Source organism: Dama dama, chromosome 6 (genome assembly GCF_033118175.1).
Source record: "Dama dama isolate Ldn47 chromosome 6, ASM3311817v1, whole genome shotgun sequence".
NCBI lineage: Eukaryota > Metazoa > Chordata > Mammalia > Artiodactyla > Cervidae > Dama > Dama dama.
In genome coordinates this window covers 44,033,763-44,056,222 of record NC_083686.1, presented here as the reverse complement: position 1 = coordinate 44,056,222, position 22,460 = coordinate 44,033,763, and the positions used below count along the sequence as shown (strand labels likewise).

The 22,460-nt window shown below is 37.7% G+C and overlaps 1 protein-coding gene across 1 annotated transcript; it reads left to right on the top strand.

Moving 5' to 3' along the window:
* The first annotated feature begins 1,453 nt into the window (after window positions 1-1,453).
* EXOC1L (exocyst complex component 1 like) lies at window positions 1,454-17,992 on the top strand. Its single transcript, XM_061145275.1, has 3 exons — window positions 1,454-1,574; window positions 11,857-11,987; window positions 17,726-17,992. The coding sequence occupies exons 1-3, from the start codon at window positions 1,454-1,456 to the stop codon at window positions 17,990-17,992; spliced, it is 519 nt and encodes a 172-aa protein (XP_061001258.1).
* Window positions 17,993-22,460: the final 4,468 nt, after the last annotated feature.

Genomic DNA, 22,460 nt, shown 5'->3' with positions numbered 1-22,460 from the left:
GCAGAACTTTCGTCAGTATTCCCCCCACTAGTTCAGGCCTGTAATTCCAGACACCAATGGGTTACCTTAGCCCTGAACTCTGTGGAGACCTACCCTCTTATAATGTGTGAAAGGGAAAAGCCCTGATATCATGTGAACACTGTGATCCTGTTCCTTATGGACAGATAGGCACTTACTCCCTGATTTCTTCAGCAGATAAATAATTCTGTGGTTGCAAGAGAATGTAAAAATTTTAATGACTGTGTTGGGAAGTGATTGAAGCAAGAGTCCACAACTGAAAATTAAAAGAGTTCCTTGGTCTACAAAAATGAATCATAAGAATAAAATAGATCTGGACAGTTCATAGACTTAGAAATTAGAGTCCACTCTTGTGGGTCTTTTAGAATCCAAGCTACAGTTCCTCAGTTAACACAAAAGTTCCTTAATCTATGAATCTTATAGGCAAAGAAGTCTTTTCTTCTGAGTAATTCACCTCCCTGTGTCCCCACTGGGTTGTATCTACATGGACACAGCTTCACAACATTCTTCCCACAGAATATGTTCCTCCATTTAAATACTTCCCTCTCCAGATCTTCTACCCATAGCAGTCTCTGATATTCTCCAGGTAAAAATATCTTTTCTATATTCCCTTTCCTCTTGCACAATTTATCACTTTTACATATTTATGACAATTATTTGGTGTGCTCACCTCTTATTAAATTACAAGCTTCTCAAGGATAGGACTTTCAGCCTCCCAAGATACCATGTTTTGCCCCAGTAGGCACCTAGGGAATTCTTCTTTGGGAGTAATGAAATGAATAATGTTACAGGGAGCCCATTTTAAAAATAACTTGGACCCAGGAATTGATGGTGACTCTCCTGAAACAAAGGTCTGGGTGAATTGCAGAAGGGGAAAGAGAGGAGGGAAAAGACTTGTTGGAAGTGTCAGGAGCGAGCACAGAGGCTTTTTCTCTCACGGATGATAGCAAAGTTCTTAATGGAAGATGATCCCAATCAATAGAGCCAGACAGCTGATTTATATAATGGAATCACACTGAAGGAGTGGTCTTCCCCTGCAGAGCCGTGTGCAGGGGAAAAGGGTTACTAGGCTAGGGAGACCAGGGGACTCCACAAGTGTATCTGCTGGTGTTCATAAATATGTTGCCCATCAACAAACCACAGGAGAGCTCCAGAGAGCAGCCTCCTTGAGCCTGGAGGCTGGAGAGTGACGGTGGGGCTGGTGCGGCTCCTGCTGCCGCCGCCGCCACTGGGCAGATACCGCAGTGAGGGGTCTGACCGCGCTGAGCGCCCTCAAGAGCCTGGGTCTGGCCAGGAGCGAGAAGTTGAGAGTGAGGGCTGGGAGGTGGGCAGGACTCACCGAGGAGCTGCAAACCAAAATAAGAAATCTAGGCAGCAGAAGGAGAAAAGACAGTGAGCTGGAGCCAAGACCTCAGGCCAAGTGGAACTGGGGGAGATGTCATCATTGGTAAAGGAGGACTTGGAGAAGAAACTGTTTAAGCCACTCTCACAGAGTCTGTGCGAGTTTATTGAAATAGAGTTCTCGGTCCAGGACAGGTATTACCTCTGTGTATCAGGTAATCTGCTCTTTCTGCTATCATTTCAAAACGTAAATAACCCTGAGAGGCTTAGGTGACAGAGGGGCATTTGGGGGTGTTTACCTTTTACGCATGTATCTTCTTGTGATAGAATTTAACTATGCCAAGATAAAGAATTTGGATTTTACAGCATTTTTGTAAGTGCTAAAATGGAAGACAAAATGTATTGTATTAATATTTTGGTTAATTGTTCAGAAATGAAACTGGGCATGTGCTTTTTCCGATCTGATTAGTCTCCAATCTTTTATTCAATTCACTTGCATGGCAAACAGTTTTATTTGTGTATGAGCTCATTTTTAAAAATTCAACAGAAAGCTCTCTGTATATTTTTAAACATATTGGATAACTGAGTTATACAGCTCTATTTCCAACCAGTCTGGAAAACTAGCGTTCTCTCTTTTCATGCTGGGAAAGAAAAAAAAGACCTAAGATTTCCTTCTGAGGTTTATTTAGACTTCCTGGTGGCTTATTTTGAAAAGAGAAATGATCTTTTAAAAATTCTTTCTCATAGTATGCTCACAGAAACAATGTTTTAATAGTAGAAATTAGTTCATGAAGATGGAACTTTAAGGAAATGTTCTCTAATCTATTCAACTATTTTTCCCTCATGTTTTAAACATTCATGAAAATTGTCCAAAGGTAGGTATAAACTTTTTCACTTAATTATGATTTACCTAACCTGTAATTATTGTGCTGAACTTAGACAGAAATGTTTGTGCCACTATTGAATCTAATATACAGCATTTTCTTTTTATAATCCATGATTTTTAATAGTTTTCAGGGGCTTAAGGAAAGAGGTTAGAATATCTAACTTTCATTGTACACTTTGCTTTTTAAGGCACACAGTTCAACCTTTTCAGAAAGTCTATTATACTTCCCTTCCTGATACTTTGCTTAAAAGAACTTGCAAAAGTTGTGAAGAGAGAGTACTATAACAGAAGTAGAACAACTTTAAAGAAAGTGCTAAGAACTCTTTAAAATCCTGTAATTCCTAACAGGTATACTAATATTTACTTAATAATAAGAATAATAAGATTTATCTTATACTTTACCTAGTATATTTTGCCAAATAAAAAGTGTGAGGCTTGGCATATCAGCAAGGTACAAAACTTCCTCAGTCCAGGAAAAAGAAAGTCAAATTATGGAAAAAGATCAAATGAAAAAATTTTAGAAACTGCATTATATTCAAACCATCAGATCACTATATCTTAAAATATTTTGACTTAATGTATTAGAAAAAATGCTTATTCCAACATTAAAATTTAATAGTTAATTTTATTCCTATTGTAATCCTTTATGAAGCTAATTACTCATCACATAACATTTGTATATACACACATTGTTTTAAATCTTATGAAAATAAAGCAATCATAATAATGTTTATGTATTTACCAGGAATTATTTAAATCTAATTTACTAGATGTATCTTAATGCCCCCCTCCAATAATATAATTAGCTAAACTTGTTCTATCTGGCATGGAAAAAAAAACAATCCTAGAATTAAATTTTTGGAAATGGATGTAATTTTTTTCCCCCAATACCCTCAAGTTCTGAGAAAGACACTGTGGACTGGGGTCACCTGCTGTCTTTTTTCATAAATGACATGAATCCTTTTAATCAAGATTGGTTAAAAGGTGTTGGCATTGTTAACATGTGTGAAGGAAACCTCTTTAGGGGTCACAGTTTTCACCTGGAAAATGATCAAATAAAGTAAGTGATCATTTTCATTAGTAAAATTCAATGATTCTCTTATGTAAGAAGTAAGGGAAAAACAAGATTGTCTCAGAGGTGAGGAAGAGGAGATGGTATTGTGCTATTCCAGGTAAAAATTAACATTAAAATTCATTTTCATTCACCAGTTTCATGACTCTTCTCTGTATCACATCCATCAACTTGAGAGCACTTTTCCCAATGTAGCATCTCTTTATGACCATCTCAAATGCATTTAGACAGAACAGTAATTTAAAATAAAGTCAGAGTGATGCTTGCTAGTTCTAAACCTTTGGCTGTGCTTTACTCAGAAAATATCTCCATTGAGAGGAATCAAACAGGCTATATCTCAATTGTGGAGGCAGATAACTCCAGATTTTGAAAGTTGGCCACCTTCTAGGAGTAGAGAGACACATAGTTATGATTTCCACTTTATAGCCTCTAATCCAGCAGTTCAAAATTTGTGAGAGCCAAGAGTCTAGAGTCGTTAAATCCCATTATACATTTCTCAGATTAAAGAAAATAAGTTTAGGCAGGAGGAGAAGGGGACGACAGAGGATGAGATGGTTGGATGGCATCACCAACTCAATGGACATGGGTTTGGGAGACTCCGGGAGTTGGTGATGAACAGGGAGGCCTGGCATACTGTGGTTCATGGGGTTGCAAAGAGTCGGACACGGCTGAGCAACTGAACTGAACTGAAGACCTTAAAAGAGATCTTATGGTATAGAATATATAAAGAAATTAGTTCAGTACTATTTTATCTGATTCCATTCAAATATTTCTATTGCACTAAACCTGAAGCAAAGGCTATTGAAACAAGTACAGTATAATACAAAGAGAAAACCTTTGTGTTTTACATATATTATAGACAGTCACATTATTCTGTATAGCACAATCGTAAGACATGGAAAAGTAACTCATTCTCATCCCTCTTGTACTACATGAAAAGTCAGGAAACAAATTACAAGGCAGAAAATATGTAGTTATGATATTCATTAATGACATTTCAAGAATCAGTACAATGATTTGAATATGTTTCTATAATAAAAACAAAAATTTTACTATTGTCAAAAAAAAAAGAAGATAAGTTTAAATAAGTTACACTTTCTGTTTATCTGATCTGAGTCTGTCTTTTGCAGGGGTCTCCCAACCAGGTGATTGCAATTTACTGTTACCTGGATACTTGACTTCATCAAGGTCAAAAAACAAACAGTACAAATTCCATCTCCCTCTCTGTAGTTTGCTAGTACTTACCTTGGGAATTTCATGGCACCTCAGGGTTTGCATGGTCATTTTCCCTTGGAATTGGCTTCACCTAACTCAGAATGTCATTATCCTTGGAGTTAAAAGCAGCATCTTCTTATGAAGGAGGGAGGGGCTCTATTATGTACGGGAACAAAAAGAGACAGGTCACTTGTGCAATGATGAGAATGCAAATGAATTAAGGAAATTCTGAAAGACTTGAAATTGCATAGAAAGCATTAGCCATAATTGGATGGGAAGTAGCATCGCATGGTGGGCTAGACCTTGGAATGCTAGGAGTCAGACAGAGCTGGAGTGAAATGACTCAACTTTGCCCACCTGCCAGCTATGAAATAGGGGGCAACACTATTACTTATTCAATTTAATATTCAGTTAATATTCAATAACACCTATATTTGCACATGGGCTTTCCTGGTGGCTCAGTGCTATAGGACCCACCTGCAAATGTAGAAGATGGGTTCGATCCCTGGGTTGGGAAGATCCCCTGAAGGAGGAAATGGCAACTCCCTCCAGTATTCTTGGGAAAATCCATGGACAGACAAGCCTGGCAGGCTACAGTTCACAGGGTCACAAAAGAATTGGACACAACAATTAAACAACATTCGCACATAGTGTTCTCTCTTTTTAAAAAATTTATTTTTAATTAGAGGATAATTACTTTACAATGTTGTGTTGGTTTCTGCTGTAAATGCTGTGAACCAGCCGTAAGGATACATATATCCCCTCCCTCATGACCCTCCCTCCCACCCCTCATCCCTTCCCTCTAGGTCCTCACAGAGCAGGAGCTGATGCTCTCTTCTTAAGTCCTAACTAGCAAAAAAGCAAACTTGATAAATTATATTCCAAATAAATAAAAGGTAGGGTTATACTGTTAAAATATATAGAAAAAATGTATTGTGAAAACATATGCTGAGATGTAGAAATATAGTATATACTGTAAATAAATATTTACAATAAAAATAAAATATACAGTAAATACATAGATGTATATTTATGTTATATAGTTTATAAATAAATTGTATACATATTGCAATACAGATTATTTTTTCAGACATATATTTTGGAAAATATTCTCCATAGATAATTAATTTGAAAACAAACAGTATTTGCTAGAATTATGAAAATAGTGTACAGAAATTCTCCATACATACTACATTTTGATGCCAAAAAAGAACTTCTCTGTGCATCAGAGAATTGAATAATTTTGTCAAATCATATATGATATTAACAATAAATGTCAAATAAGAATGTTAACAGGAAAAATAAACAAAATACTAGAGACTAGGTGTTTTATGAAGCACAAACATTAATTTCTCATATTCCTGGAGGCTGGGAAATCCAAGATCATGGTGCTTGCAGATTCAGTGTCTAGTGCGGATCTTTGTCCTCATAGACCACTGTTTCCTCCCTGTGACCTTGCAGGGCAGAAAGGGCAAGAGAGCTCTCTGGGGTCTTTTTACAAAGGTGTTAATCCCAATAATACCTCCCAAAGACCCCACCTCCTAATACCATAAACTTGACTTGAGGGTTAGATCTCAACATAGGAATTAGAGGGAACAAACATTAAATCTGTAGCACCCAGGATTACCCCCAAATCAATCTGATTAAAATATTTCTAGATAAATTATTTGAAAGCTACCTTTTGATTAAATCAATAATAACATTCTCAACAATCCCAAGATATAACTAATACATTGAAACATTTCCAGTGAGGCTTCTTATCTTTAATATCTCATGGTAATTTCCCCTATTACTTAATCTCAATGGTGAAAGCAGTTATATAACTCTAGGATTATGAAATGGTGGTAGTTTATGTGTTTAAAATATTTCTGTGCAGCTTACTTACAAGCTGCTTTTTTCCCTTATCTGCCAAACTATATTGGATCATTGGCCAATTTCTTTCCACTCAGCCTCCTGAATGACACTTTTACCATGAGTGACTATTTTACTTTGATAATATAGGCAATTATTAACAACAATGTTTATTACAAAATTAAAAGTGAAAATCAATGGTTGGCATGAGGTTAAGATGATATTTCTGAAAATGCTAACTAAAATAGTGACATTGGAGTAGGTTCATTCTGAAATTCCCTGGATCTATAGCTATCACTAAATCATAATTGGGCAGTAATACATCTGATGTCACCAAAACCAACTGTGCGACATTCTAACTAAACAAACACTTTTCTGTTTTAAGACCATGTGATAAGTTGCCACTTTGCCACTGCATTAATGTGGATATGGCCACTTAATTTTAGCTGGCAGCAGAGCTCAACATGGAGATGAGGGGTTGGGTCCACTCCAGCCTGAGCAGACTTCAATTCTTGGCTTAAGACAATTCTTGGAACCTCCTGGACTACAGAGGAGATTGTTTTGCCAAATCAAGGAGGACGTACTGTCTCTCTGCTGCATCATTGTATCAAAAAGTTAACTTTTAAAGCATGATTGCTGTTTTCTTAGTTTGTAGTTAGTGGGACAGTGATCACTGATGTAAGAAAACTTGATAACTAGTAGGTCCTACCTTCTTTTCTCTTTCTTCACTCCCTCCCTTCTACCCATCCTTGCAGCAGTCCCCAACCTTTCTGTCACCAGGGATCATTTCGTGGAAGACAATTTTTCCATGGACCGGAGCAAAAGGGGGATGGTTTAGGGATGATTCAAGCACATTATATTTATTGTGCATGTTATTTCTCTTATGACGACATCAAATCCAACCTCACATCATCAGGCATTAGATCCCTACTTTATACAACTGCTGAAGAAAACTTTCTAAAATGTAAAGTTCAGCTTGACTGTTTGCTTAAAGTCCTTTAGTGACAACACACTCCCCTGTAAATCTCCGCACATATATAACTTTCAGGATAATATTTGAACTCCTTAGCCTAGCATTCTAGACCATTCAGGAACCAGGTCCTGCCTTCCCCGTTTCCCATCACCTATTCGCCCTACACGTCATGCCAACAATGGTAAATGCCTGTGAGGACTAGAAGATTCAAGTTTCTTATGCTTCTGTGCGCATGCTGTTTCAGAACTCCCCATACCCCTTTATTCATTCTGCTAACTCCCATGGCCCTTTACAACTCAGAAAACCTGTCAGGAAGCTCTCTCAGACCCCCAGTGGGATGCAGCTATCCCTTCCCCATGGTCCTATAAGACCTGTTCATTCCTCATTCACAGGACAGTAGTCATGTGTTTTCTTTCTGAAGCCCCACACTCTGTAGTCTCAGTAGGAACATGAATGGTGCCATAGAGGAATACATTTTTTCAATGCCTAGCCCAGGGCTTTGTACAAAAGGGGTACTCAGGTAGTTATCAAATTAATGAAACAAATCAGTGGGTCTGCAGTTAATGAGCTGGTTATCCTAACAGGTCGATGAGACCATGAATTTGCTTCAAATGACATTTTTATACAGTATCCAGTTATTTCTCCCCATCCCCATCCTCTCCCACTTCCTAAGCAGCCAGTGAGACAGCTAGTCAGAACAAGAGTGTCATCATTTGATTCTGAGGTAGAGCCTTTGTCTGGACAGACAACTGCCTTCTAGTGGAAGCAAACACCTCTGAGAGCTTGTCCTTAGCAAGTATGACAGAGGCTACCATGCCTCCACGTCAACTCACCAACCAAATGTCTTCTTTTCTCCTCTCTTCCTTTCCTCTTCCCAAAGCTAACATCTAGACCAGTGGAAGTAGATCTCTTTTAGGGCTGGATAAGTGCACATGAGCAGAAATCCACCAAGTTTTGCATACAATTTCAGGAGACTCAGAGACTTTGAGTCAGTTTTCTTCAGTTCAGCTCACTTCAGTCCCTCAGTCATGTCCGACTCTTTGCAACCCCATGAATCACAGCACGCCAGGCCTCCCTGTCCATCACAAACTCCTGGAGTTTACTCAAACTCATGTCCATCGAGTTGGTGATGCCATCCAGCCATCTCATCCTCTGTCGTCCCCTTCTCCTCCTGCCCCCAATCCCTCCCAGCATCACAGTCTTTTCCAACAAGTCAACTCATCGCATGAGGTGGCCAAAGGATTGGAGTTTCAGCTTCAGCATCAGTCCTTCCAATGAACACCCAGGACTGATCTCCTTTAGGATGGACTGGTTGGATCTCCTTGCAGTCCAAGGGTCTCTCAAGAGTCTTCTCCAACACCATAGTTCAAAAGCATCAATTCTTCGGCGCTCAGCTTTCTTCACAGTCCAACTCTCACACCCATACATGACCACTGGAAAAACCATAGCCTTGACTAGATGGACCTTTGTTGGCAAAGTAATGTCTCTGCTTTTTAATATGCTATCTAGGTTGGTCATAACTTTCCTTCCAAGGTTTTCTTACCCAGGGTTAAAACCTTCCACTTAAAACCTTCCACTCTAGGTCCCCTCAGGACATGCTCCTCAGTCACTCCTTTGTCCTCAAAATATGCAATCCCTCCTCTTCCAAACTCTTGGAATATGTGCTCTAAATCATAGTCTTTATTCTCTTCCTATTTCTTGTTCTAAACCCTACATAACATAGAAACTGGTACACAGTAGGCACTCAGGGTTAGCCAGTCCATGAAGGAGCCTTCTGCAAGCTGTCTTCTATGCTCCCCATTATAGAGGAATTGCCCTCAGGGAAGAAATCAATGATCTTCCCCAAGTCAGATTGAGTGCCAGGACTGAACTCTGCTTTTTACCCAACAAAGTGACTTCACGGGATTGTCTCCAAATCTTTGAAATTCTCTGTCCTTTTCATTTCTGTAGCATCACAGTGTTGGGCTTGTCTCTTTTTTGATGGCTCCTTCTTAGATCTCTCTGCTGGCACTTTTTTTTTTCCTCTACTCCATCTCACCTTTTTCCTCTGCTCTTTTCCCTGTAAACCTAGTCTTGGAAAACTGTCTACACAGAAAAGTCCTAAGTCTATGTCTCCATTCCTAACTATCCCCATCTCTATATCTCCACCTCCTCCCAGACACTTTATGACATACAGTCAAAAACTAAACTCACTATTCTGCCCAACCAGTCCACCCTCCACACTTTTGTGTTTTGGTTTCCATCCAATGTTATTTCCATCAAGTGTTGTCAATGTCTCATTCAAAATCTTATTTAGATTTGCTACTTCTATTTTTACTGCTCACGTCTTATGCCTAGATTCCAACAACCTCATGAAACAAAGCAAAGACAAAAACAATTACTATAAACTAGACACTATCCTATATCATTTACATACTTTAATCTTTACAGCCTGTGAATTTGTATCATTCTGATGTCCACTTTACGACATGAGATAGCTGAGGTTTAATCTCTCTTTGATTAAGTAGTATGCTCAGACCACAGTGTAAGAAGTGATGTCATGATTTGAATCCAGAATGTCTAATGCCAGAGCCCACTAAGATTTACTGCCTCTTCTATGGACCTCCAGTTCCTCTTTCTTTTCTTCTTCAGTGTTCTTGGGCATCACTGATTCCAGAAAAATACCCCTCTAATGAGGTGCCACTGTATTAGTCTCTTGCTCAAGAAGAAAAGAGACTTACTGAATGTGTGTGACTGTATGACCTTTCACTGAACTCCTGACACAGTGCCCCCTTAGCTTTGTCAACCTGCTCAGACTCCCTTCTCTAGGAGACTGAGTTCAGGTTCACTGTGAACTCAAAGCTTAACTGGTTGCCTTAATTTCAGTATCACCTGCACTTTCAGGGGATAACTAATCTCTTCACCAGCCCCAACTCTAGAGCCCCCAGTGTCCAGGCCAGACTCCCATCCTTCCCACCAGAGGGGGGGACTCAACACCACAAGTCCACAATGGTTTCTGTCACTTTGCAGAACATTTTCACAACCCGGTTAACCTTATCCTTCATCATGTCCTAACACCAGTCAATCTATACAATCCACTGTCTCTAATCCTACCTGGTGAAGTTCAGGGTCAATTGTCCTCTCAGTTTGTAATACTGTCCTTCTCCTAGAAATGCCTTCAGTATCATCCCTGCCTTTCTGAAACTGGACTAATTTAAAAGCTCTATCTCCAACTCGATCTCCTCCATAATTCTTTCCTTAACTTTTCCAATCCTCTTTCTTCTAAGAACTCCTGTTGAGCATATAGTCTGTTCCAAATTGCTGATCTATTACCGTGACTATATTGTAATACATTGTTTTCATCTTCATAACTAGGAAGCCATGCCAAAGTGATATTTTCTAGAACCAAAAGACAGTCTCCCTCAAAGACAAATTCCAGTCTCACTCTGAGGAGACAGAACCAGCCTGCAACACGCCAGGTGACATCAACCATCTTGAAAGCTTAAGATAGTCGATTCCCACTGCTGCTCCTCTATGCTATAATTGTGTACCTTCATAATATATATTTTATATGACATGTCTGTTAGCCTTTTCTCTTCAACAAAACCATAAGTTACCAGAGGGCAGGCAATCATTTACCCCCATTGGCAATTGTAACAGTTCTATCCGGCAAATTGTGGATACCTAGGAAATACTCCCTTGATAACTCATTGAGAACTTTCAATTCAGGAGTTCTAACATCAAATACTGATTCTTCTAGTGTGTTCGTATGAGACCAAACTCAATGATTTTAAGGCCAGAAAATTATTTCCCTTGTGTGGTTCACATAAAATAAGCAATGCTTTTCCCCATACACTTCAAAATATAGTACTAAAGTTTTTGCCTCAATAGCGCATTTCAAATACTAGAAGTTTAGATACACTCTGGAGAAGATTAAAAACCTCAAACAAAAACAAATATGTTAGTAAAAGCTGTGTTGCAAGCAGTCCTACATCCAAAATTTCACAGCAACTTTAAAAGAAAGTGTGCATGATATTATTTGCATGCTCTCTCTTCCACAGTTGGTTGCTGGGTGAGCAGAATGGTTTACTTTCCTGACCTCATTTTCCTATATTGTCATAAATTAAAACTCCAACTTGTTCTGGTAAACACTTTGGCAGTGACTGTATGCTCACGCTAAGCCTCTTATTTCCTGCCCTGAGTTGAACCCCATCCTCCACCGCAAAGCTCAGAGCTGAAAGCATAGAGCTCAGTGTTCTATCTGGCAGACATTACCGCAGCTGTATGTGACCACAACTGTAGCAAAAATAAAGTTAACACACTGATAGAACAGACAGCAAATCTGAGGGAACATTCATGAGGCTTCAGATACCTCAGCGTTCACAACTAGGGTGCAGATATAATGTATGTTCAAGTTCATTATATGAAAAGGAGATACAGAAATACAGAAAACTATGACTTGGTGAATAATTTATTATCTTGCAAGAGTCTGTGTAAACGAAGTCTTTTTCTGTCCTACAGTGACCAAAAATGAAGAAGTAAAAATAATTATGGTGAAACACTACAGAATAGGTTTAGATGAAAAATATGAAGTAACCAAAAAGTGGTCTTTGAATGACCTGCAGATGATCGATGGAAAAGAAGCAGATACAGTAAGTGTTATATTTTGTAAGGGAGCTATGGAATCAACATGCTGGAGATCTTGGCGGTCAATATCCTACTTCATACATTTTTGACGTACACTGGGTGTTAAGATGACATATTTTTCTTAAGGAGTACGATTTAATCTACTGGGATGATCTACTGGTATGTTTTTCCTGTTTCTATGAGTTTAAATTTGAATTTTGTCTATTAGATTTAAAAGCGTCTTTCCCAAGTGCTTCTTAACAGGTAAAACAAAATCTTCTAGTCTGTTCTGAAACTTTAAATGTCTGACACTTTCACACCACTCTCTCCGCATCCCAACTTCCTCCACAAGTTGTGGGAATTCCTTTCCTCACCTTCTTCAGATTTTACTGCCGGTTTAGCCACTTGATCCTCCAGGACTGATAACTCTAGGAAATCCTGCAGCCTCAGTATTGAAAGTAGAGAAAGTGTGTAATCTCTCTCGTGACTACTCGAAAGTGGTTTTCCCAGCGTCTCCTTAACTTCTACTGATGGAAAACTCATTACCACATGAAGCAGTCCATTCTGCTTCTGAATTGCCCTCCTTTATCTTTACATGTCCTACTTAGGTTTTATTATTTCTTTATATTTATTTATTTGGCTGTTCCCGGTCTTAGTTGCAGCATGTGGGATCCAGCTCCCTGACCAGGGATAGAACCCAGGCCCCCTGTATTGGGAGCATGGAGTCTTAGCCACTGGACCACCAGGGAAGAAGTCCCTCCGACTTATATTTAACCAAAATCTGCTTCACTATGACATCGACCCATCAGTTCTAGTTTTGCCATTTGGTACAATCAGAACAAACCAAACCCTCCTTTCACGTAGCAGCCTTTCCAATATTTAAAGACAATTATAAGGTTCCCTCACGTTTTCTCCTTTCTGGGTTAAATGTAACCATTCATTCTTTAAATAATGTTCATATGAAGATTAAATAAGATAATATGACAGGACCACACAAACACTAAGAGGGAACAGCACTGTTGTTATTTTATGCAGTGACGTTGCTACAACCCCTTCCACTATGCTATTTTCTCTCCTCTGAAATGCTTCAGTTTTTCCAGAATTAAATACAATACTTTAGAGTTAGTGTGACCTGTTTATAATTCCTTTGATCTGAATTCTTATTTCTATTAAACACTCAACTGAGCCCTCGGATCTTTTGGGCATGAATTGCCTTTTAACCTGATCTGCCATACCCTCTATGTACATAGGATAAAATGTAAATAAAGGCCCTTGATCATCTGGCTCCTTTATCTCTGGTCATTCTCCCTAAAACTTTATACAGTGAAAGTACTTAACTATTGACTCTCGGGGCTTAGAGTCCCAGTCACCTCCATCCCTCACCCCATTCTCAGATTCTCCTTGAAGTAAAGTCCTCCTCATGTCCCCCAGCCCTACAATCCATTGCATTATGGATGTAAATAATCCAACAAACTGCAATTGTTGGCTTACTCTGTCTCCCCTCTGAATAAAAAACTGCAACCCTTACTTTTCATCTTTTACTGTAGCCTTCTGCCTAACAGGTATTAGGGACTCAAATGCTTCTGTTATCGTTGGATGAATTAGAATTTAAGCTCATCCTGTTCAATGTCATACTCTTAGTTTGCTCTCTTGTTCCCACCTATAAATCTTCTAATATTTTGATTCGTTAACATTCACAGTGGTATGGTGCAGATTTAATGTGAACAGAATTTAGCACTTCACCCAAGTCAATAATAAAAATGATGAAGCAGGCAGACCTAAGTATACTTTTGGGTAACTGATAGGTTATCATGACTACTGCTATTATTACCATTACTAGTAGTACTGCTACATGCTACCATCTCACACTTAGTAAATGGTTATCAGATGACAAGGACCAAAAAAGCTCTTTCTAGACTTAATTTCATATAATTGTCACAACCCATGAATTAGATTCTAGCATTACTCCTGATCTATAGATGAGGAACACGAGACATGAAGAGATTAATTGACTTGCCCAAGGTCAAAGAACTAGTTTAGTGACGGAGGTAGATTTTACCTCCAAATCTATTAATTCATCTTCTTTGGACTTGTTGTTTACCATTTATACAAATTTGTATATTTGTTCATTCACTGAGAATTTATGGTATATTAGGTCTTGCTAGGGTCTGATGATAAGTGGTAAGTTAGATGGACACATGCACTTAATTCTGCCTTATCTAGTGTGAATATCTAAATTTTAAGATCTTTACTGAAATCAATATATGTTATCTGCTGTTATCTTCCAGGAATCCTGTTTTTAAAATTTGGTATATTTGACAGGACTTCTTGGTAAAAGTATGCTGGATTTCATTATTTTCTTTCCTAAGTAATCACATAGCATTTTTCTGGCAAGACATTCTACCTAAACATTCAACGCTTTAGGAAATAAATATTTTTGGCATGTCAATATGCTGGAACATTACACGGCCATTAAAAATCATGTTTCCAAAAGAATACCTCAGAACACAATTGTTCATCATTTAATACATTTTGTAAAAGTCACCTGATACAAAACTTTTCTATAGTATTATCTTATTTTACATATTTAATCTATCATAGTATCAAAAACTTGAAAGCTGAACCTCAAATTTTAACACAAAATATATAGATGTGTGTATATGCATATATGAAACTAACCAGTACTTTAGCAATAATTATCTCTGTGTGATAAGATTATTATAATTTTTAAATTATTATCTTCTTTATACTTTTATATATTTGCCAAAAGTTCTATATTGCATTGAATTTTATCAGAAATCAATGTCAATTTCATTAATATGTAGTTTTAGGGATTAACCATTCCCATTTCTTTTTTTTTTTTTTTTTACCATTTTCTTCTTTTGTTGTAATTTCTCAAATATTTACTGATGTCATAATTATTTTCTACGAGCTTGGTCAGTGCCCAGGAATGTATTAATCAAGCCTGTCAACTCAGATACACTGGAAGCAGCTAACTCTGCTCTATTTTATCCTCACCTTTCTGGCATTTAATTTCATCTCTATGTTGTTGATTCTTCCCTTTCACATTTGAAGATCATGATCTTTCATAGTGAACTAGATAGATACAGAAGAGAATTTGAGTATTTCTAGTTTTCTCATCTCTTTAGGACCTAAAATACTAAACTGTCAGAAGAAAACCTGTAATATCCAAAGTGTAGTTCTTTTAAATACTTCTTTCCTGTGGATGAAGTAAAAATATCTCAATTGTTCTGGGAATTTCCAGTTCTCTTCCCTCTTGTAATTGAATCCTCAGGAGTCAGCATTTATTATATTTTTCTCAATAGCAATGATACAGTTTTAAAGAGAGCTGTTTCAAGCCAGAAAGTTGTCAGCTTTAAAATGGAGTGGAATTGATACTGAAGTCAATTTATATTGCAGAAATAAAAATGATGGGGGACTTGGAGACTGTTGTGGTGCAACAGGAGAGAGGATGATGTAGCAAGACATGGGGCTGAGCTGATTGAGAGCTTGGTTCTCACCTTGGCTCTGCCAATAACTACATGTGTGGCCTGGGCTTTAACCCTCTGGAAACTATCATTCACAATTACAGTACATTATATTATAATCTATTATAAACAAGAGATTACAGAATGAACTATGAGATTCCCTTTTAGCCCTATCAAAGGAAAGAAAGAGAGAGAAAGGGGAAGAGGGAGAGAGGAAGGAAGGAAGAGGGAAGCAGGGAAGGCAAGAGAGGGATGGACAGACGTGTATTCTATGCTCATGCCTGCTTAGGCTTCAACTATTAGACTAAGGGAAAAACTTAATCCTCTCCAAGCATTTCAAAAACATAAAGCATATTTTCTACATGACAAGGAGCAAATGATTCTGTGAGGAAACCACATAAGAAGTGTGATTAGTATCTGGTGATGGAATGGGTGTGATTTCCTTTCATTGAGATTCTCTGCACAAGTGTCTTTCAACTGGCAATTATGACAGTTAGGAAACATTTTGCAAGGTGTGAGTTGGGGAAATGTGCTTAAAATCACACCACTCTTGTACATTCTTTGAATATTGCTTTGTTTTTAAAAAATTGCAAAGCAAGGTGGTATTACCACCAGTATCATAATCTCTGGCGGCAGATCTGGGAAAAGGAACTATCATTCATTAAGCTCATTAAGCTCCATTCTAGTGTCACAGTTTGTATGATTAACCTCAGGTAAACTTCATAGCAACCCTATCTAAAAGGGAAGGCCAAATCTGATAAGGATCGTGCCCGTGGTTATATCAGAGTCAAAACAGTGGTCTAACTTTAAAACCCTTGTTCTTTTTCCTGCCTGCTGCAAGAATTTTCCTATTTAAAAAAAAAAATTGCAATATATAAGTTGTTTATAAACTTTGCACACTATACAGTAACCAATTATTAATGCTGTTGTTTGGTTTTGTCTCTCTCTGCCTCCTTATCATTTAGGACAATGTTTACCTCCACTTCCCTTTTTCCCTTGTGGCTCAATTAGTAAAGAATTCACCTGCAATGTGCAAGACCTGGGTTCAATCCCTGGGTTGGGAAGATACCCTGGAGAAGCGAACGGTTACCCAATCTAGTATTCTGGCCTGGAGAATCCCATGGAATGTATGGGGTCCCAAAGAGTCAGACATGACTGAGAGAACTTCACTTTCACTTCACTTTCAGCTCAGTTCAACACGTGTTTGTTGAGAATTTCATTGTGGCCATGGATAAGCACCAGGAACACAGAAGATAAATGATTCAAAAACTCTGCCCTCAAGGAGAGTTAGAAGTTAGGCAGAGAATGAATTTGAAAACATTTTGTAAATTGAAAAAGCATTTCATAAATGCAAGGCATTGTTGTTACTACTACTAGTAACAGTAGCAATTATTATTTTACCATGTAGACCTAGGTCAGATATTTGATGCCTACTTTTTCCCAAAACATCTCCACTAGAAGTACAGAGCCTAACTCAATCCAATTAGCCAGTGTCAAATTGTCAGTTTCAGTCAAATGATTTAATGATCCTTGTCATTAACTTTAAAAGTAATTCCTTGCTATTAACTTCAAAGCCAGCAAGTTGGCAACCTGCCTACCTGCTGTCTGTCTGCTAAGTTGCTCCAGTTGTTTTCAACTCTGTGCAATGCTATGGACTGTAGACTGCCAGGCTTCTCCATCCATGGGATTCTCCAGGCAAGAATACTGGAGTGGGTTGCCATTTCCTGCTCCAGAGAATCTTCCTGACCCAGGGATAGAGCCGCATCTCTTGCATCTCCTGCATTCACAGGCGAGCTCTTTACCAGTAGCGCCACCTGGAAAGTTAGAGATTTAGCGAGTATGCATGCATGTATGCCAAATGCTGATTCTGTATTTCCCCCTTCTACCACTGAAATAGCAAAAAGGACCAACTTGCTAGTTGAGAAAAGGTTTCTCCTTTTCTCCCCTGTGGAAGTCTGCTAAGTGGGTTTATTCTTCTCCATCCCCTCCATCCTCTCCAATTCACTACCCTGGGAAGATTTGATAACTACACATTCTAACACACGCTTTATTTGCATATTGAAAAATCAAAGATGCTTCAAAATGGTCTTTCTTATTGTTATTCTTTTTAGAAGCAATATATTTGAACCAGGTAGCTTTGGAAAGCTCATTTCTAGATTTTTGAAATATGTTTGATATCCTACAATCAATAAGCATACAAAAGAATATGAGAGAATCCAGGAAATCTAGCTACTTTCTTAGCTACAAACAAAATCTCGGCTCTCTTTTTCTTCTAGGACAATCCATTCTTTGATCTGCACTTCAAGAAAGTATACAGTTTGGAAGCATATAGTTGTGCTTCGAAATATGCCTTTGCTCGGACTGTAAACAAGCTGAATCATGCATACCTCAAGAAGGACTTACAGATCGTGAACTTTGATTCTACTTACATTAATGATGATTCCATTTGGTCCTCCAACAACAAGGATTGCTTGGTCCTTATGAGAATATGCTTCTATGCCTTCAATCTAGTGTGCCTGTCCCTGTGTCCTCTGCCACTCTGAACACATATCCTATGTTCCTTCATCCGTGTTCTAGGAAAATGGTTCCCTAAGTAAATATTGATAGTCATGATTTTGTTTTTTCCCTTTATCGGTGACTATTATTTATATGAAAATAAAGTGATGCTTTGAGAATTGCAGTGAAATGTGCTTTAATGCAGTCATTCAATATTTGGGACTCTTGCCTGTGTGTTCTTTGGTAACTTTGGAAGGAGTTAGATGGTTTTGCCTAAATTAGTATTCTATGAAAGGGTATCAAGAAGTATCTTGAAAGACCAAAATAAGTAGAAATGCATTCCATGTTCATGGATAGGAAGATTTAATATTGTCAAAATGTCAATACTACCCAAAACAACCTGCAGATCAGTATAATCCCTATAAAAATTCCAATGTTTTTTTTTTTTTTTTTTTTTTTTTTGCAGAAATGGAAAAGTCAATCCTCAAATTCATATGGAGTTACAAGGGGCCCAACATATCCAAACAATCTTGAAAAAGAAGTACAAAGTTAAAGGACTTATCTCTCCCAGTTTCAAAACTTGCTACAAAGGTACAGTGATCAAAGCAATATAGTACTGCCATAAGGACAGATATTTAGGCCAATGGAACAGAATTGAGAGTTCAGAAAAACTCTTACATCCATGGTCAACTGAATTTTGACTAGGGTATCAAGTTCACTCAAAGGAGGAAAAAAAAAAAATCTGTTCAACAAATGGTGCTGGGGCAAAACTAGATATCTACATGCAAAAGAAAGAAACCAAACTCCTATCTCACACTGTAGACATCCCTAAAATGGATTAAAGGTTTGACTGTAAAACATGAGAGCATAAAACTTCTAGAAGAAAACATAGGAGTAAAACTTTAGAACCTTGGATTTGGCAATGGATTTTATGACATTGAAATGAACAACAAAAGAAAACAGATAAATTGGACTTCAACAGAGGTCCTTTTGCATTAAAGAACATTATTAAGAAAGTGAAAAACAAACCTACAGAATGAAAGAAAATATTTAGCAATTATATATCTGATAAGGATCTAATACAAAGAACTCCTACAACTCAGTAACAAATAACCCAATTTAAAAATAGACAGGAAACTCCAATAGACATTTCTGCAAAGAGGTTGTACAATAAGCACAAGAAAAGAAACTCAGCATTATTATTCATTAGAGAAATGTAAATAAAAACCAAAATGAGATACCACTTCATTACTACTAGAATGGCTATTAAAAAAAAAATACAGAAAACAAGAAGTGTTGAGAAAGGTGAGGAGAAAATGAAATCCTCTTTCATTGCTTGTGGTAATGTAAAATGCTATAGCCATGGTGGAAAACAATTTGCCTTTTCCTCAAAAAGCAAAACACACAATTACTCAACAACCCAGCAATTTTCCTCCTAGGTATATACTCAGAGGTATCGAAAGCAGGGATTTGAATAGATGTCTATACACCAATGTTCATTGCAGCATTATTCACAGTAGCCAGAAGATGAAAGCAGCCCAAGTATGCATCAACAAATGAATGGATAAACAAAGTGTGGTATATTCATACAGCGGAATATTATTTTGCCATACAACATGGATGAATACTGAAAATATGTGAAGTGAAATAAGCCTGTCACAAAATGACAAATATTACATGATTCCACTTATATGAAATACCGAGAATGGGCAAAATTAGAGACAGAAAGTAGATTAGAGATTGTCAGGGGCTGGGAGGAAGAAGGAATGGGATGTTACTGCTGAATAGTTACAGCGTTTCTTTTTGTGATGATGAAAAAGTTTTGGAGAGAGATGGTGGTAATGGCACACATTGTAGATGTAGTTAATGTTGCTGAATTATACATTTTAAAATGATTAAAATGGCTAATTTAGTGTTATACTTTAGTTTTTAGAAATAACAATGTAATATGCTAAAAAAATCCAATTATACACTTTATTTTTTTTTTCAATTATACACTTTAAATGGGTGAGTTGTATGGTGTGTGAATTACACATCAATAAAACTGTTAGAAAAAAAAGAACTACTTTAAGTCTACTAGAAGAAAACATGGGTGAATTTTTTTTTATAAACTAAGAGTGGGGGAAACTCCTAGCTATCAGTCAAATTCAGAAAAAAGAAAAAAAGAAAAAAATGATTAACCAAATAAATCAAAACCACAATGAGATGTCACTTCCCACCAGTTAGGATGACTACCAAAAAGACAAGAAATAGCAAGTGTTGAGGAGGATATGAAGAAAAGGTAACCCTCATGCACTGTTGGTGGGAATGTAAACTGGTGCAAACATTTTGGAAGTTTCTCAAAAAGCTAAAACTATAACCAACATATGATCCAGAAATTCCACTTCTGGACATTTAAATACCAAGAAAATGAAAACCAATCACAGAAAGATATATATACCCCCATGTTAACTGCAGCATTATTTATAATAGTCAAGATATGAAAGCTATCAATAAATGAATGGATAAAGAAAATGTGACATACATGCACACACACACACAAAAGTGGAATATTATTCACATAAAAAAAGAGATGAAATCTTGCCCTTTGCTACAACATGGATGGTTCTCAAGGGCATTATTCTAAGTGAAATAAATCAGATACAGAAAGACGGATACCAGATGAACTCTCTTATAGGTGGAGTCTTAAAAAAGGAAGAAAGAAGATATAGAAAATAGACTGATGGTTGCCAGTGGTGTGGAGTGGCTGATAGTGGAAGAAATGGGTGAAGGGGGTCAAAGGTAAAAAGAAAAAATAATTACAATACAGTAAATAAAAATGAAAAGTTTATAAAATAAGATCAGCTTTCTGAGTCAGGTAAAGGGAAGGAAAACAAAGGGAAAAAATTTAAGGTATGTATGAAAGCGAAAATGTTAGTTGCTGCTTATTTGTGTCCGGCTCTTTTGAGACCACATTTTGTACAATTTCTTGCCTTAGTTGACTTTTTCAATTATATGGAAAGCTGTGAAGAAAGGATCTGTCCCAGGCACCTCTCTTTGGCTTGTAGATAGCTGTCTTCTCCTTTACATGATCGTCCCTCTTTGCACATCCCATCCAAATTTCCTCTTTTTATGAAGATAACAGTCATATTGGGTTAGAGCCCATATTAATGACCTCATTTTAATTTGATTACCTCTATGGTGGCTCAGATGGTAAAGCGTCTGCCCACAATGCCGGAGACCTGGGTTCGATCCCTGGGTTGGGAAGACCCCCTGGAGAAGGGAATGGCAACCCACTCCAGTATTCTTGCCTGGAAAATCCCATGGACAGAGGACCCTGGTAGGCTACAGTCCATGGGGTCACAAAGAGTCGGACGTGACTGAGTGACTTCACTTATGAATAGTTTATCTCCAAGTAAGTCACTTTCTGACATGCTGGGGGTTGGAACTTCAACACATGAATTGAAGAAGGGGGCAGCAGGTTGGGGGGAGTCTGGGGCACAATTCAACCCATAACACTGAGGAGCTGACTGGAAGACACCTAAGGGGACATGACAACTAAATGCAGTGTGGGGTCCTGGATTGGAAACTGCAACAGAAAAAGGTTGTTGGTGGGAAAATTGAAGAAAGCTAAATCAGATCTGTAATTTAGTGATATTAAACTAAACTACATGTCTTAGTTTTGAAAATTGGCCATGGTTATGCAAGATGTTAGCTTTGGGGAAAAAATGAGCAATGAGTGTATGGAAGTTCTCTCTACTATCTTTGCAATTGCTGTGTAAGATTAATTAAAAAAAAAAATCAAGACCTATTTGAGTTGCTTTCTGTGAAATAACTGAAAGATAAAGAAAGTCATCATACAGAGACAGTACCAAACTGGCGGAAAATGAGTCAGCTGCATCTCACTCCCTGAAACCAGCTCACCTGTTTAGTTGTGTTTAAAATGGGAAATGCCCTGTAGTTAGGACAACAGGTAAAAATGCCTTTTATCAAAGTAGACAGTTCAAATGATAATATGTTTGAAAATCTCCATCCTATGCCAAGTCTTGCTTTGCCCTCTCCAATTAACAAAAAACTATCAATGTAGCTTATTTGTTTACTTCTCAGGTAAAAAGTTCAGAATGTAGTCAACAAGAGTGACCACTTCTCATACTGGAGTGATCTCTTTAATGATCTCTTTAAAGAGAGACTAAAAACAGTCTTATGTTTGGATTATACACTGGAGGCACTAAAGATTTGTGTATTTATTTTCTTGACATGTTATTCTTACTAAAGAGATCAGACTTCTTAGGTTCAGTTCAGTTCAGTTTCAGTTCAGTTGCTCACTTGTGTCCAACTCTTCGTGACCCATGGACCACAACATGCCAGGCCTCCCTGTCCATCATCAGCTCCCTAAGCCTGCTCAAACTTATCTCCATTTAGTCTGTGATGCCATCCAACCATCTTATCCTTTGTTGTTCCCTTCTCCTCTTGCCGTCAATCTTTCCCAGCATCAGGGTCTTTTCAAATGAGTCAGCTCTTCACATCAGGTGGCCA